Genomic DNA, 14,390 nt, shown 5'->3' with positions numbered 1-14,390 from the left:
TATAAACCAGTGTTTGTTGGGGTTTTTTTTTGGTTCAGTTTTGTTTTTTTGAAAGACATCCATTAGCTTTCCATGTCTTCTCATCTCCAGCTAAACTTCCCTGCCCTCCTACAAGGCCGTTCCGTTGCCGAAACGATCACGTGTGCCTGCGTACAGACCAAGTGTGCAACAAAGTGGACGACTGCGGCGACAACTCGGATGAAGACGAGTGTGGTGAGCACAGGACGCATCAAAACAGATCTGATGTTAGATCTGCACTCAGCACATTTTTATGTGAAAAAACGATTAAATCTGTCCAGAAAAAAGAAAAGCTTTTTCAAATGATTCTTTTCTAACCTGTTCATCATCTTGTGAGCACTCACATTGACTGTGTGAGCCACTTACAGGGTCCTGAACTAGCTGGACGTTAATAACATAATACGTTTTTGGCCTCTCAAGCCCATGTGGTATCCTTTGGTGTGTAATATGAAACATTGACCAGGTTAAAGCTGCAGAAACCCTCATGGATGAAAGGATTCTTGGCCTTAACCTGACTTGTGCCTTGTATTTAATGGACTGTATGTTGTACAATCATACAATCCTGCAGTTCGAGAATTATGGAAAATCATATGTTTTTTCTACATGCGCTGCAAATTGTCACCATTGAATACGTTTACAAATGGAAGAAGTAGTGAAGGTGAAGTAGGAAACTGGATTTAAATGAGACATACAGATTTCTCTTAAAACATTTTATTTATATTATTTTTTTATTTTTTAGTGATTTTTATGTTGAAAATTGCCCTTTATTATATCTGATATGCCCTAAGGCATGACTGCTGCCAGCCCTCTTGAACGATCACACAGAGCAGCCAGGGAAGGAAGGGACAAATCACTTCTTCTCATCTTTCACTCTTTTCATTCCCTCTGTCCTCCATTCATCTTCCTCTCTGATTCCATTGATACATCCATCCATCTCTTACCGCACTCCATTACCTCACCATTGTATGCTTCGTCCCTCCATCCATCCTTTCAGTCTCACCTTAATTCCACCTTTCCCTCCATCCACCTCTCTCTCTCAGTATTGTCCCTTCCCTTCCATCTCTCTGTCGTGCTTATGGTGGACAGGCCCAGTCTTTTTCTGTTTATTTTCTATTTAAAGATAAAAATTGTCCAATTAATTCAAGTAAATTGATGACCCAAAACAAAAATATGCAAAGTAACTCTGCACTTTGTATTTTTATTTATTTATTTCTTGTATTTAATATTTTTGGAACAGCTGTCTCTGTTTGCGTCCTTTATTTTGAAAATGACTACAATTGTCTGACTTTTATATATCCATTGTTAGAGTTGAATCATTCAGAAAGAAAAGGTGTTTACAAAATGACCCATTTTGCAGCATTAACCAAGGTAACCTGAGACATTGGACCTTTTCATTTTCAAAATGCAGTGAAGTAAAAGTGAATGTAATAAGACAGATAAATACTGTCAGTAAGTTCACTTCTCATTATTGCACATTTCAATATTTCCGTCTTCTTCTCTAATATCTTTTGAAACTGAAAGCAACATATTCGCACTTTAATATTTGGACTTGCATGAGTTCAGTTACAAGTTCTTGTCTTTTCAACTGACACTGTGTGTACTGAAGCAGAGATGGTGGCTGGAAGACCTCGGCCTTGTGGGAAGACAGAGTTCACCTGCAGTAACCAGCGCTGCATCCCAATCCAGCTGCAGTGTGACCTTTTCAGTGACTGCGGCGATGGCGGCTCGGATGAGCAAGACTGCAAGGCCTGTAAGTGCAGCGCCGGTTGACTTGAGCAAACACATCAAAGAATCATTCTGAGGAGATGAAAAGTAGCAAATGTCACAATGATGTTATCAGGATGCTCAAGAGCTCCTCATTTTAAATGTGATGTTTTCTTATGTATGGTAATATATGTATGCCCATGTTTGAGTGGTGTTGTGTGCTCGGTGAAAGACAATAACACCCTCTTGGCTTTTGCACATCAAAAGAAAAACACAGCAGGTGTGTGAGATGCAGTGGACTGAAACGTAATCAAAGTCCTGTCTTTATTTGTAGTTTCCAGTGGAGATGTATGTGGAAAGAAAACAAATCCATGTGGAGAAGATGCGATTTGCAACCAGACAAATGTTAATGCTATATGCCAGTGCAAAGCTGGCTTTAAGAGGAACCAAAAGACGGGCCAGTGTGAAGGTAACACACAATCATTTCTTTCTTGTTTTGAACAGTACAGCAATTGCTAGTTCAATCACTACTATAGTTTGTTTTTGTTTTTGTTTTTGTTTTTGTTTTTGTTTTTGTTTTGTTACAGGGGTTAATAATTTCTTTTCCTTAGATCTGCCAGGTTAAGATATCGCATGAATTAGATTGTTGTTGCAAATACTGTCAGGGTCACGTATGAGAAGATATTCGCTGAGGCTTTATTATAAGTTAAAACTCATTGTGATTTCAAGAACCGATATTAAGATGTACAATACATCTGCTGAGAGCCGACAAGTTTGTTTGTATCAGTGGACTCACAGACTGACAGTCCCCATAGTATTATGCCGATATCAGAAAATATCATCCACTGTTAATAAGCTAACAGAGCAGTTGTGTTGCAGGTAAAGGTACGGTTGGACATATGAAATAAAGCACTGGCAACTGAGAAACACCAGTAGATACTTTTGGAATATAGAGAGATATTTGCTTTCCAAATGCTCCAGTTTTGATCCCCTCTCCCACCCACGCCCTCTCCTTAAAGCATTTTTCTTGCTATGTCGACTTCCACTGAACTTATAAATTTCAGATGAAGGCATTTTAGCCTTAAGAGATGAGAGTTTTGATTATTCCTTCAACCCCTCGACCTGGTTCTTGTTTCCCAGTTGATTGGCTTTTTGTCTGGTAGTTGCTGCCTCTATACAAAGAGAAAGCACCGTTTACCTCATGCATATAATTTCTTCTTTACGAATGTTTCTAGGGCAGCACTTATCATGGAGAAAACTGAAATAAGGTTCATATTGTATTATTGCTTATGCATATTACGTCCTCACAGTAGCTACTTTTGGCCTTCGCCTTGACCTCACTGTTCTGTGTTTGAATGTATTTGTCGTTTATTAGCCACCATCATGCATCATGAAGTGTTTCATCAATGATGAAAGATATAAATGCATGTTTTTCCAACTGTTCTAAAGCAACCCATTCCAAAGCGAATCTTTCTTTCTCTTTATTCAGAAATGAACGAATGTCTGCAGTTTGACACATGTCCTCATTACTGCACAAACACGAAAGGGTCTTTTAAGTGCACATGTGACCGAAATTACAAGGAGATCAATGGCAACTGCATAGCAAAAGGTACGATCCTGAAGTTTATTATCCAACCTCTTTTGGTGTACTGTGCATACATGCTAAGTTGACCTCATTATAAAATGAGTAAAATGCTTAACTGTATTTGTATGTACTGTTCTTTAATTGTTGTCTAATACCCAGAATGGAATTTAGCCAATTTCTTTTCTATGTTTTCTTTTTTGGCATATTAATAACTCACCGGGCAGGACCAGAAGATCGAGTGCTCTACATAGCTAATGATACTGAAATCCGAAGTTTTGTGTATCCATTTAACCAGAGCTATGGACACAAACTTCTCACTCACATTGAGGACAATGCCCGCATTATTGGGATGGATGCTCTGTTTCACCAACAAAAGTTTATCTGGGCAACCCAGTTTAACCCTGGTGGAATTTTTTACAAAGACACTCTAGACAGAAGTCAAACTAAAACAAATGTCAGAAACATTGTAAGTATATCCAACCTTCTTTTTTTTAAACATCATAGCAAATTATGAGTGAATGTTGCATATTTTTCTCATCTCAGTGGTTTAGAAAATAGGGTTTGAAAGAATTGTTTTGTTTATAACATCTATTTGTAGGCATCAAATAATGCCTAATATAATGCCTAATATGTTTAATTTTGACATTTTATCACAGATATTATAAGCATTCAGGTAAAAAATGAAAGGTGATAAAAAATTGATTAACCTGCATGTTAAGTTGTTTCATAGATAATAAGAGACTGCACTGTACTAAATGTCTCCTCGCAGTGTCTTTTATGAGGCACAAGCCTGCATGAATGTTTGCGCAGAGCTTGAATAGAGAACCTGACTTTGTGGCTATTATTGGTTGCAGTGTTCAGACTTCCGTCGACCCAGAGATATTTCTGCTGACTGGATCACAGGCAGCATTTATTGGACTGATCACTCTCGGATGCACTGGTTCAGCTATTACACAGCCCACTGGACTAAATTACGATATTCCATAAATGTGGGGCAACTTAAGGGACCAAATTGCACCCGCTTGATTACTGATATAGCGGGAGAGCCATATGCTATCGCTGTCAACCCAGCCAAGGGGTAAGTTGTGCCCTGTTATTCTCTTTTTGTACTATAATGTCTGAAGACACAAATAGACAGATGTGCTATACTGCAAATATTCTGATAGCACATTCAGTTTTTTCACCAGAACACTGAAATTCCTCTACCACCAGCTCCTATCAACAGTGAGGGTAACACGCCTTGCTGCTGCTGCACAATAAAAGCCTTTTACTGGCTAAGCACTGGAATGTAAAGTGGCTGCACCCTTGGCCATGAAGACAGCTATGAGATGCTAAATCAAAAACTGACAAAAACATTAAGACATGGACCTTTTTCTTTGCACTTTTTGTCAACAGATCAGTTTTCAGTATTTTAGGAAAGCAGTGTTACTTGGAAAATGTAATCCGTTACCCACTGCTTAATGAGCATTGAACATGTACGAGCATTATTAATTCCTGAGCTGCAGTGGAAGCAGCCTAATCAGTAACATTACCTGTTACATTGTTGAACATTAGTCAGAGCGGCTCTGTCAAAGGTGCCGTCCAACAAGAACAAAGACGCCACACCCTCATGTGGTTATAATACATCTCTCTCACAATGTATGTTGAGGTTTTTCAAATGTTCTCATCAGCTGCATCACCTTCATTAGTGGGCGAGTAAAGATGTAAGAGCATTACTTGTACTCAGTGTGCATTAATTTTGGAATTGCACTCATATGAGGCCTTTAGATATTACATCTATAAATTACAATAGTGTCTAAGAATCTGTAATCAGATAAGTTGCATTAACTGTGATGCAGCTGGACATTATCAGGCTACATGCTTGTTAAATGCATTCATTTATTTGACTGTAAAGGTACAGGTTTATTTCTATGCATACTGTCTAGAATTCAAAAGAAGATGTTGCCCGGGAGGTAACATATTTTTCTGTTGCAGGATGATGTACTGGAGTGTAATAGGTGATCACTCCCATATAGAGGAATCAGCCATGGATGGCTCCTTACGCAGAGTGCTCTTGGAGAAAAATCTTAGGAGACCCACCGGTACGTATTTCTTACTTCATCACTCATTGTGTGTGTTCTTAAGGACGGATAATCATGTTGAAAGTATTTCCTTTCTCATTTGTGAAGTCGGTTGTTGGGATATTTTAAGATGTTCCTTGTTTACATTTGTGTTTTCACCAGCAGCCTTCTTCTCTGCCATTGCTCGTAAATGCATTGTTTCTTTGCGTGTTACTGCCGCCAAGTGTCAGTCAGGGTGATGGTACGACTCCACTGTGTCATCACAGGCTATCTACAGGTTACAGTATCACTGCCACAGTGTAAAAGATGAAACTTCTGTATGGCATGTGCAGTATATACAGTACCACATCTGTGTGTGTGTGTGTGTGTGTGTGTGTGTGTGTGTGTGTGTGTGTGTGTGTGTGTGTGTGTGTGTGTGTGTGTGTGTGTGTGTGTGTGTGTGTGTGTGTGTGTGTGTGTGTGTGTGTGTGTGTGTGTGTGTGTCTCGTTCTCTGTCAATACCATAGAAATAAGATAGAGCTTACATTGCTATTCACAACAAGGACGTTACCCCATCACAAGCACAAAAGAGGAAGTTCACAGAATAAAACCACAGTAGCCTCCATGACACATCTGATGCACTGCATGCGAGTCTCTGTAGTGTATATGATACATTCAAGCCACTGACTATACAAAGCACTGTATTATGTAAGATGTGGCCTGCTTTGGAGTTATGGAGTATGTATGACCCATACACTAATGTATTACTGCATTATGAACTGCTGCACCATGGTGAATATACATATGCTTGTATGTACTACATTAATGCTGTAGATTATGTATTGAACAGCCAGTGCAGCACAGTTCACTGCTAATATATGTAGCTTTAAAGTCAAAGCATCAATCTATGCTATGCTAATCTGGGTAAAGATAACAGCAAGATGTTTTTCAGTAAGGAATACCTTACAGCCTCTCAGAATCTGTTGGCTTGTCTTTAGGGATACACTTAGTGGTGATCTAGTTTTGAAGAGCTGCTTTGGCCTGCTTTAATTTGAGGGACCCACGCTCTGTCTTGGTACCAGAAAGAGGAATTCATCATCTGCGGAAAAAACGCAAACCTATTTAAATGCCCTAGCAAGGTGCTCAATTATCCAGTCAGACTTTTGGGAGAAAGTAAAAGCGAGTCAGGTCTAAAAGTGTAATGTAAGCACGCCTACACTCTGCCATCAGAGCTGCAGAGAACAACAAGATGGCAGATCCACTGCGTTATTTTGACATGAGCAAAACGAATGTTGAATGTAAACAGCCAGAGGGAGATAAGAACAAAGGAAATCTGTCTCTGCATCCTGTTGATCTGCTACATACGTATAAATATTCTAACCTCAAGGTCTCCTGCATTAATGGATTCCATGATGATCCCTGTGTAATTTGTCAGGTAAATAAATCTTTTTCCTCATCCTCCCGCAGGGCTGGCCATTGATTACTTCAACCAGCGATTATACTGGGCAGATCCTGAGCTCTCACAGATAGGGAGCATGAGATTGGATGGCTCGGACCCCCTAGTGACAATCAGTGACAGACACGGTAAAGCCAAAAGCACAGCTTCTTCTTTTAAACACATAGTACTCAAGCTTCACTTTGGTTTCCTCAACTTTTTTATTGTGGAGCAGCATCACTGCCTGTGTGTCTCAGAGGGATAAGTTGCTAAACAATCTGTGTTTAGATCAATCTGCTCACACTGCACCTTCCTGCTCGATCCACCACCGGATATGAACTTCCATTATCCCAGGGCTGCAAGCCTTCTGATGGGGTTATTTAATGTTATCTGCTTTTTTTTTTGTATTTGCTGGCTTTACAGGAATTTCCCAACCATACAGAATTGATATATTTGAAGACTACATCTATGGAACTGGACTAAAACACGAAGTCTTCAAGATTCATAAGTATGGCAAACAGTCAGCAGAATTTCTCAATTTGGGGATGGAGAAGCCCACCAACGTTTTGATCTCCCACCGTTACAAACAGCAAGATGGTAAGTTGCTGTGACAGCTGATCTCTTTTTTAAGTATCAGCCAAATAAAGCCATAGTATGTTCTGGATAAAAAGTGATCACAGGTGCTGGCACAGACATGAGATACATTTTGTAAAGGATTTTTGACCTTAAGTTATTTATAAGCATCACAGAATGAAAATATAGTATAGGCTGTACTACAAAAGGTAAAATATTCAGCAGTGCTTCCCACTGGTCCTTCAACATGTGTCACAGGAGGTCAGATGTGTGTTTGAAGATTTCAGGTAGGACGTAATGTGAGGGGGGACAAGTTGGGCCAGAACAAACACTCAGACAGTCAATCAATACAACTCCTGCTTCTCACTTTCCTTGTGCAGTAGACCAACTTCAGCTATTTGTTACATCTCTGGTGTTAATGGTTATAGAGCTTCAGACAGCTCAGTCTTGGTCAGTTTTTCACTTAAAGGGCAGCTGTTCCTTTCCCCAGAGACTCATTAGACCAGCCCTGTAGTGTGTAGTCTGTGGGCAGGAGTTGTGCACAGCCTGCAAAAAGCTATGACACAAAGGCCTGATATCTTCAGCAAAACCCGAACAACCATTTAGATTTGTTCTGAGCTTCCTTCCAACTGTGTTGTGTAAGAAATCTGAGCACTGACCATTTTTAATATATACTGTATGTACCAGAATCATAACAAGACATCTGTCTAAATCACATTTGTATGATATAATTACAAATCAGTTTTATTGTGCCAGTTTTAAATGCAGGTTTTTGTGTAATGCACCTGCAGTTTGGCCGCAGTTGATTTTGCCTCTTGTCTTTAAATTCAAACAGTCATTTTAAAGCAGTGATTGCCAGACCTCTTTCATAACGTACACATGCTGATTTTCAGTATCAGGCCTATTACAACCCACCTTTGTGCAAGTGTTTGTAATTTTGATTAATTTGGGGCACTTCTTCATGACATGTTCACATCATTTTGTTTACCCACGGTAGGCGGCAGCCAGAAGAGCACTTCAAACTGCCACTAATCAATTAGACAACAGGGAATTCTTAGCACGTCCCACAATCGTTGATTATTCAGTCTGAATGATGTCAAGTTATTCATATGCTTTAGCCTTGTGCCTCTGTGGGCTTCAAGAAAATAACACCCTTCAAAACAGAAATTAAAACACTTGAAATAAATGGCTTACTCTGAGAAAGAACAAACACACTTTTTACAAACAAATGGGTCTTTCTCATCTCAGGCCAGACTGACAGATTATCTTCTTGGCTCGTTTTACTTTCTTCGCAGCATCAAATCCATGCCTGAGAATGTCTTGTGATTTCATGTGTCTGCTCAACCCAACGGGTGCCAGATGTACCTGTCCAGAGGGGAAAGTGCTGGTCAATGGCACCTGTAGTGATGCCATCATCTCAGGTAGGCCTACTCATGCATCTTCATGCCACAGTTAAGATGGGAAGTTGTTGCATGATGTAGCAGCAGCGATAATGGTGGATGCAGTGCGACTCATAGAGAGACTGCTGTTAGCTTTGGAAACATTTGAACATGTGGTGTGTGCTCAGGTGTCTGAGCTGCGTGCAGCTTTTGTACATGCTCATCTACTCTAAACTCCTCCACCTTTGTTACGATCCGACGGTCGTGGCGTAGCACCGTGATGGACTGCTATACACTTGCAGCAATAAGTGATATGGACTTTGCCGTTGTGAAGGTGAGCTGTGCCGCCCCCCCTGCGAGAACGGAGGCCGCTGCTTAGCCAATGAGAAAGGAGACTGGAGGTGCTACTGCTGGCCTGACTTTTCAGGGGAGCGCTGTGAGGTCAACCATTGTACAGACTACTGCCTAAATGGAGGCACCTGCATGGGCTCGCCCCTGGGTAAGTCTGCTTCAGATCTTAAACATGTATTAATAGATGGTGCGTGTGTTGGAGTCCTTTATATTACGCTCCGGGAAGACCAAACTTGCTGGGAAAATTGCCACAGAGTTGTTGGACCATTTTGTTCTGCATACTGACCCAGTGCATGACAGCGTTCAGCCACATTTGTCTTCCTTTAAACCTCCACGCCTTTCTCACTCCAGTTTAAATGTGCAACATCATTTGTAACATGTGCCAGTTGAGCAGTTTTGTCATTGATGCTCCTGCCGAACAAGCCTCAAATATCAAACTTCTTTAGTGGTTTCTGGAACAACCAGCTCTACCCCACAATTTAAAGACTACTATGAATATGCTGAGATGTCAGTGGTGGATTTGAATATACAGCCGCTTTAAAAGTGCTGTCACCAATTTGCAAGTCTTTACATCATCTTACCATTTTAGCAATTATCCACAACATCTCCATTTCCATTCCGTAGAAAACAAAATCCACCACAGCAATTTCCCTGATACAAAAGTGTGGCTTATGTTCCCACATAAATGTTTTGTAATTGCAGAGCCCTATTCAAGTGCTTGGGATTGATTAAAGATGTATTCATTGAGTGACATCCAGTAAATAAAATTAGAAGCTAACCAGTGCATTTTGGTTGAGTGAGTCATAGCAGTTGCGACGAACAGTTGGAGGGCTAAAAATGTGGCTTTTGATTTGTGATTGTTTTGATTAGATGTTTTTTCCTTCAAACCTTTCAGTCTACTCTTAAAAAAAATAGAATAAATGCTGTTTGTTTTGTCTTTGGGCTTTTAGGAAAATATCTGCTCAACAGAAAATTAAATACTTTAATTCTGGTTAAATTTATAGATCTGCACAATGTGACATAAAAAGAAGCTGGGATAATCACTTCTGCTCATTAAACAAAATATCTATCAAGATAAGAAGCATCACGTTGCGTGCTGTGGGCTCTCTGCAGTAAGGCGTCAGGACTGAATAAGAGAAGGCAGGGCTCCTACTCATGACAATCAGTTTTATTTTCTTCTTCATTCACCAACATGCTGCACTGGGTGATGAATTGTATTCGTGTTTATGGTAGACAGCTGAGAGGAAAATGAAAGTGTTGCGATGTTTGTTATGCTGCTGCAGACGCAGTGCCTTTTGTTTCATTCATGCTTGGCAATTGTTGTGGTTGATATTGAATATCCGTCTAAGCGAGTGACCAAAGATGAGCAAGGGAGCAAACATAGTCAAATGGATTTCCTCCAGTCCCGGCTTTGGTGATAAAAAGGGAGTGAAGGCAACCTCACAATCAATTAGAGGCTGGATAATTTCCAGTTTTATCTATAAAAACACAAGGTGTCATTGAATTCCTGCTGCTCTGTCCCTATGAGTGGTTTACCCACACTGTAATGGAACTTTTGGCAACAAAACACATATTTAAACCAGTGACACTCCAACTGTTCTCATTTTGCTGTGGTTTTATGAGATATGTTTTACAATTCAGATCTGTAAGTCTCCAAGCTATGACTCACTGCGTTGTGCTGTATGGGTCAAATACCCCATCCTTTCCTGAACTGTTTTTTTATTGTGTCTTTTTTTCTTTTTAGTGTAACCATCCACAAATTACAACAAAGATAAAACGAATCTTTTGAAATCTACTGCTTGTCAGGGACCCAGAGGACGCTAAAAAGAAAGCTTGAGCCTGCATTTCATCACAGTTTTTCCACAATGTTACTAAACTGACACCGCTGAATCCCTACCTCCACAGAAAAATGCTAACAGCTGAGCTAAAGGCTAAACTTGGCATGCCTCATATTCAGGGGTTTGCCTATGTAATTCTTTCCTTTGCGAACTGGCAAACAACAAGCAAGGCAAGACACAATGCATGTAATTGTGCTTTTTTTAAGGAAATGTTACTGAACACAGCAACATCAGCTGGTATACAGTAGCTTATGTGATGCTAAATACACTATAGGTTGCTTACCTGTCCAGCAATCAAAATTTACATCAGTATTGATTCTTTTCTCAACCTGAAGCTTACTCCAACTTTCAAATTCAAGATGTGCACTGGTGTTCACTTGAGTTTTACAGAAATGAGAGCAAGTGCTAAGCACACAACGGGTAGTTCAGCTTGCCTGGGAGTTTAAAGCTTTTACAGTAAAAACACAGAGCTGGGCGGCCTGCCTGTTTAGAGAGCTTACAGCCCCTGCAGCTATTGATTTGACAGAGAAGTGACTGGAGGCAGCATGATTGTCTCTTGGACATTGCAAACCCAGATTATCCTAGCCACAGAGTTGTGGAGTGTGAAATTACCAAGTAGTGTAGTGTGACCTACATAGCGAGACCTGTATCCATGGCAAGTTTGTCGTCTACTATGCAAGCCGTCGTGCCTGGCCAGTGACAATTGTTGCCTTCTCCGAACACTTCTTAACCAAATTGTTTCCAGCTGCTGATAATGTGTTACTTTTACTATCAATAAATTACACTCATTTCACTCCAACGGTGCACTGGGGTGCAGCTCAAAGCTTGTGTGGAAGTAGATTTTTTTGTAGTGCTGGTGATAACTGTCACCAAAACTCCAAAAAGAAGTGGGACACACTTATATGCCTGTGGTTTATCCCGTGAAATGGAGATAAAAATTTCAGCATTGTGGGGAATATGGAGATGAGCCTGAAGCTGAACTTCATTCACAGCACGTACTGATCTACTTTATTCTATATGCTCCAACTCTCACCTACAGGCTTGAGCTCTGCGATATTAAAGCTGCTACACTCAATATTTTTATATCAACAGTGGACCAAATGGCTTTGTGCAAGTGTCGGTCATAGTGATGAACACACAGAGAATGATCATCTGATTTTGAAGGTCACCTCAGCTCTTCGGAGACCTTCAGCATCTTTCAGCTCAAAGTTTGGTTTTGACTGTTTTGGTTCACTCTCACCGCTCTCATCAACCTCAATTTCAGCTGCAGCTGTGTTCAGCAAAATGGTGATAGACCCCTCTGGGGAACGGGCCTTGGACGTTGTTTTTGCAGGGTGTCTGGATTCACTACTAAAATCTGAATTGTAAAACGCCTTCTGGCCTGTGGGTATCATCAAACATTTACATATTGAAAGTCACATGAGGGGTTTTACTGGTCCGTATGGACCTGATCCACAAGCAGCAGTGGTGTATTTGTGGGTGTGTACTTTGTAAAAGAGTGGTGTTTGCTCTTAAGTGTGGTATTTAATAAGAGAGCAGCTTAAGTGTCTTTTTTCATTGTTATGTCCTCCGGGGTCATCTGGGGGATCAAAAATAATTTCCAGGCCAGACACAATAAGCGTATAATTTCAACAGTGTGTTCTGACTTTGACCACAATCCTCGTCCTTGTCAGACATGTCTGGATTATCTCCAACAGGGAGGCATTCAGGAAGCATCTTAATGACGTTACGCGTTTAAATGACCTCAAGTTGCTTCAGAATGAGGGAGTGGTGGTTCTACCTACGGTATGTGCATTGGGATGAAGGAAGCAGGTTAAGATTTGCCTCATAAATAAGGATGTCCGTGATTAAGTCTACAGATGGATAAGGCAGGCCAACCAACCGTAGCGTACAGGGAACAATGGTGAGTTAAAGGTTTTTGGAGAACAGTGAAAATGGTTGTCTATGGCACAGAGGAACTTATGTCAGGATTTCGCTGCGCTGACAGTACTTGCGCGTAGGATCAGTGCATTGTTGGTTTTGGTCTTTTCATGCTCTCTTAATCAATGTTTTTCTTCCTTTGTCCAGGTAAGCCCACATGCCGCTGTCCTGTTGGTTTCTCAGGGCCTTTCTGCGAGAGGAGGATTTGTGACAACTACTGCTTAAATGGGGGAACGTGTGATGTCACTCAGGGGAACCAGCCAGTGTGCCGCTGTATGGCAGAGTATACTGGGGACCGTTGTCTTTACCGTGAGTCATGCACCCACTACTTTGTGGCGGCAAACACAACAAATGATTATTATCATGCGCTTGGCCCTCGCATGATTGACATTCGCCTTTCAAGTCTAGCCGCAAGAACAATCGCAACAAAGCACTGATTTAAATTCAGTTATGCTGCATAAAATCTACAGAACTAAGCATTTCAAAGTTCATACAGAGAGTGTGGAACAAAAACAACCCCCTAAAGTATTTTCTTTCTACAAACACCACATTTGCCTCTATTTGCAGATAAACAAAATCAAACTACTACAATCAAATAACCTGTGGGTGTATCTGTGCTGAAGTGATAATGTATTTTCTTTTGCGTTGCTTTGTCATAATTGTTTGTGGGAAAACAATTTCAACTGCACATCATTAGTACATTCCTGCCGCTGCTTGCCCAAGGGGTGATATGTTTTCGTCTGTGGCTAAGATGTCATTTGATGTGGATAATTAACTCCCATTAAAGCCCTGTACAGTTCCAATCAAACCAGCTTAAGCTATGTCCCCGGTTTCTCATTACGCACTACCCTCTCTCTCTTTATCTTTCTGAATGTGGAACAGACATCTGTCATCACTACTGTGTGAACTCCAAGGCCTGCACGCTATCCAGTAGTGGATACGTGGAATGTGTGTGCCCTGCCAGGTTTGAGGGAAACAAGTGCGAGGTGGACAAGTGTCTTCGATGCCACGGAGCTCCGTGCCTCATTAACGAGGAGACAGGAGATGTGGTTTGCAAGTGAGTGCTCGGTATCTGCCCGCTGTTCTCGTCTCCCAGCCCTTTTGCTGTAATGTTATGGCTTCATAGTGCTCTTTATTTATGGAAAAGCCTCAGTTCTACGGTGTATTCTCTGGTCTCTGTTGCTGTATCCGCAGGCTGCTGGCTGAATGAATTGATTTGATTAAATCTGAAAAATTTATTGGGCCACACACACCCTACAGCAATTTAGGTTGTGATAATGTCAGTGAATGAGAAGCCAGGTGAACTCGCCTTCTGCGTTTGAATTATGCATATGTTTGACAAAACCATCACTGAGTCATTTTTGCTTCTTGTACAAGTATGCTTCTCTGCTTGCCGCTAGTATCCATTATTTCTTCACCCTCCAGTTGCACAAATGGCAGAATAGCACCGAGCTGTCAGCTGTGTGACGGATATTGCTACAATGGAGGCACCTGTCACCTGGACCCCGACACCAACCTGCCTTTCTGTCAGTAAGTCACTACTTAATG

General features: G+C 40.9%; 1 protein-coding gene across 5 annotated transcripts in view; it reads left to right on the top strand.

The window, feature by feature from the left end:
• The window catches only part of lrp1bb (low density lipoprotein receptor-related protein 1Bb), a 238,565-nt gene that overhangs the window by 215,051 nt on the left and 9,124 nt on the right, over positions 1 to 14,390 (top strand). For 4 of the 5 annotated variants that reach the window (XM_070975440.1, XM_070975443.1, XM_070975442.1 and 1 more), the window contains exons 72-85: positions 91 to 213; positions 1,625 to 1,768; positions 2,057 to 2,191; positions 3,212 to 3,331; positions 3,532 to 3,773; positions 4,162 to 4,385; positions 5,282 to 5,388; positions 6,814 to 6,930; positions 7,205 to 7,378; positions 8,650 to 8,775; positions 9,068 to 9,232; positions 12,990 to 13,151; positions 13,725 to 13,899; positions 14,268 to 14,372. In XM_070975440.1, coding sequence (XP_070831541.1) covers positions 91 to 213; positions 1,625 to 1,768; positions 2,057 to 2,191; positions 3,212 to 3,331; positions 3,532 to 3,773; positions 4,162 to 4,385; positions 5,282 to 5,388; positions 6,814 to 6,930; positions 7,205 to 7,378; positions 8,650 to 8,775; positions 9,068 to 9,232; positions 12,990 to 13,151; positions 13,725 to 13,899; positions 14,268 to 14,372 — 2,119 coding nt within the window. Of the gene's footprint in view, positions 1 to 90; positions 214 to 1,624; positions 1,769 to 2,056; positions 2,192 to 3,211; positions 3,332 to 3,531; positions 3,774 to 4,161; positions 4,386 to 5,281; positions 5,389 to 6,813; positions 6,931 to 7,204; positions 7,379 to 8,649; positions 8,776 to 9,067; positions 9,233 to 12,989; positions 13,152 to 13,724; positions 13,900 to 14,267; positions 14,373 to 14,390 lie in introns of those variants that run through there. The other variant, XM_070975444.1, reaches the window with a different exon arrangement.

The sequence above is a fragment of the Chaetodon trifascialis genome, chromosome 12, assembly GCF_039877785.1.
Source record: "Chaetodon trifascialis isolate fChaTrf1 chromosome 12, fChaTrf1.hap1, whole genome shotgun sequence".
NCBI classification, from domain to species: domain Eukaryota; kingdom Metazoa; phylum Chordata; class Actinopteri; order Chaetodontiformes; family Chaetodontidae; genus Chaetodon; species Chaetodon trifascialis.
The sequence above is the reverse complement of the archived record's forward strand: the minus strand, read 5'-3'. Positions and strand labels throughout refer to the sequence as shown.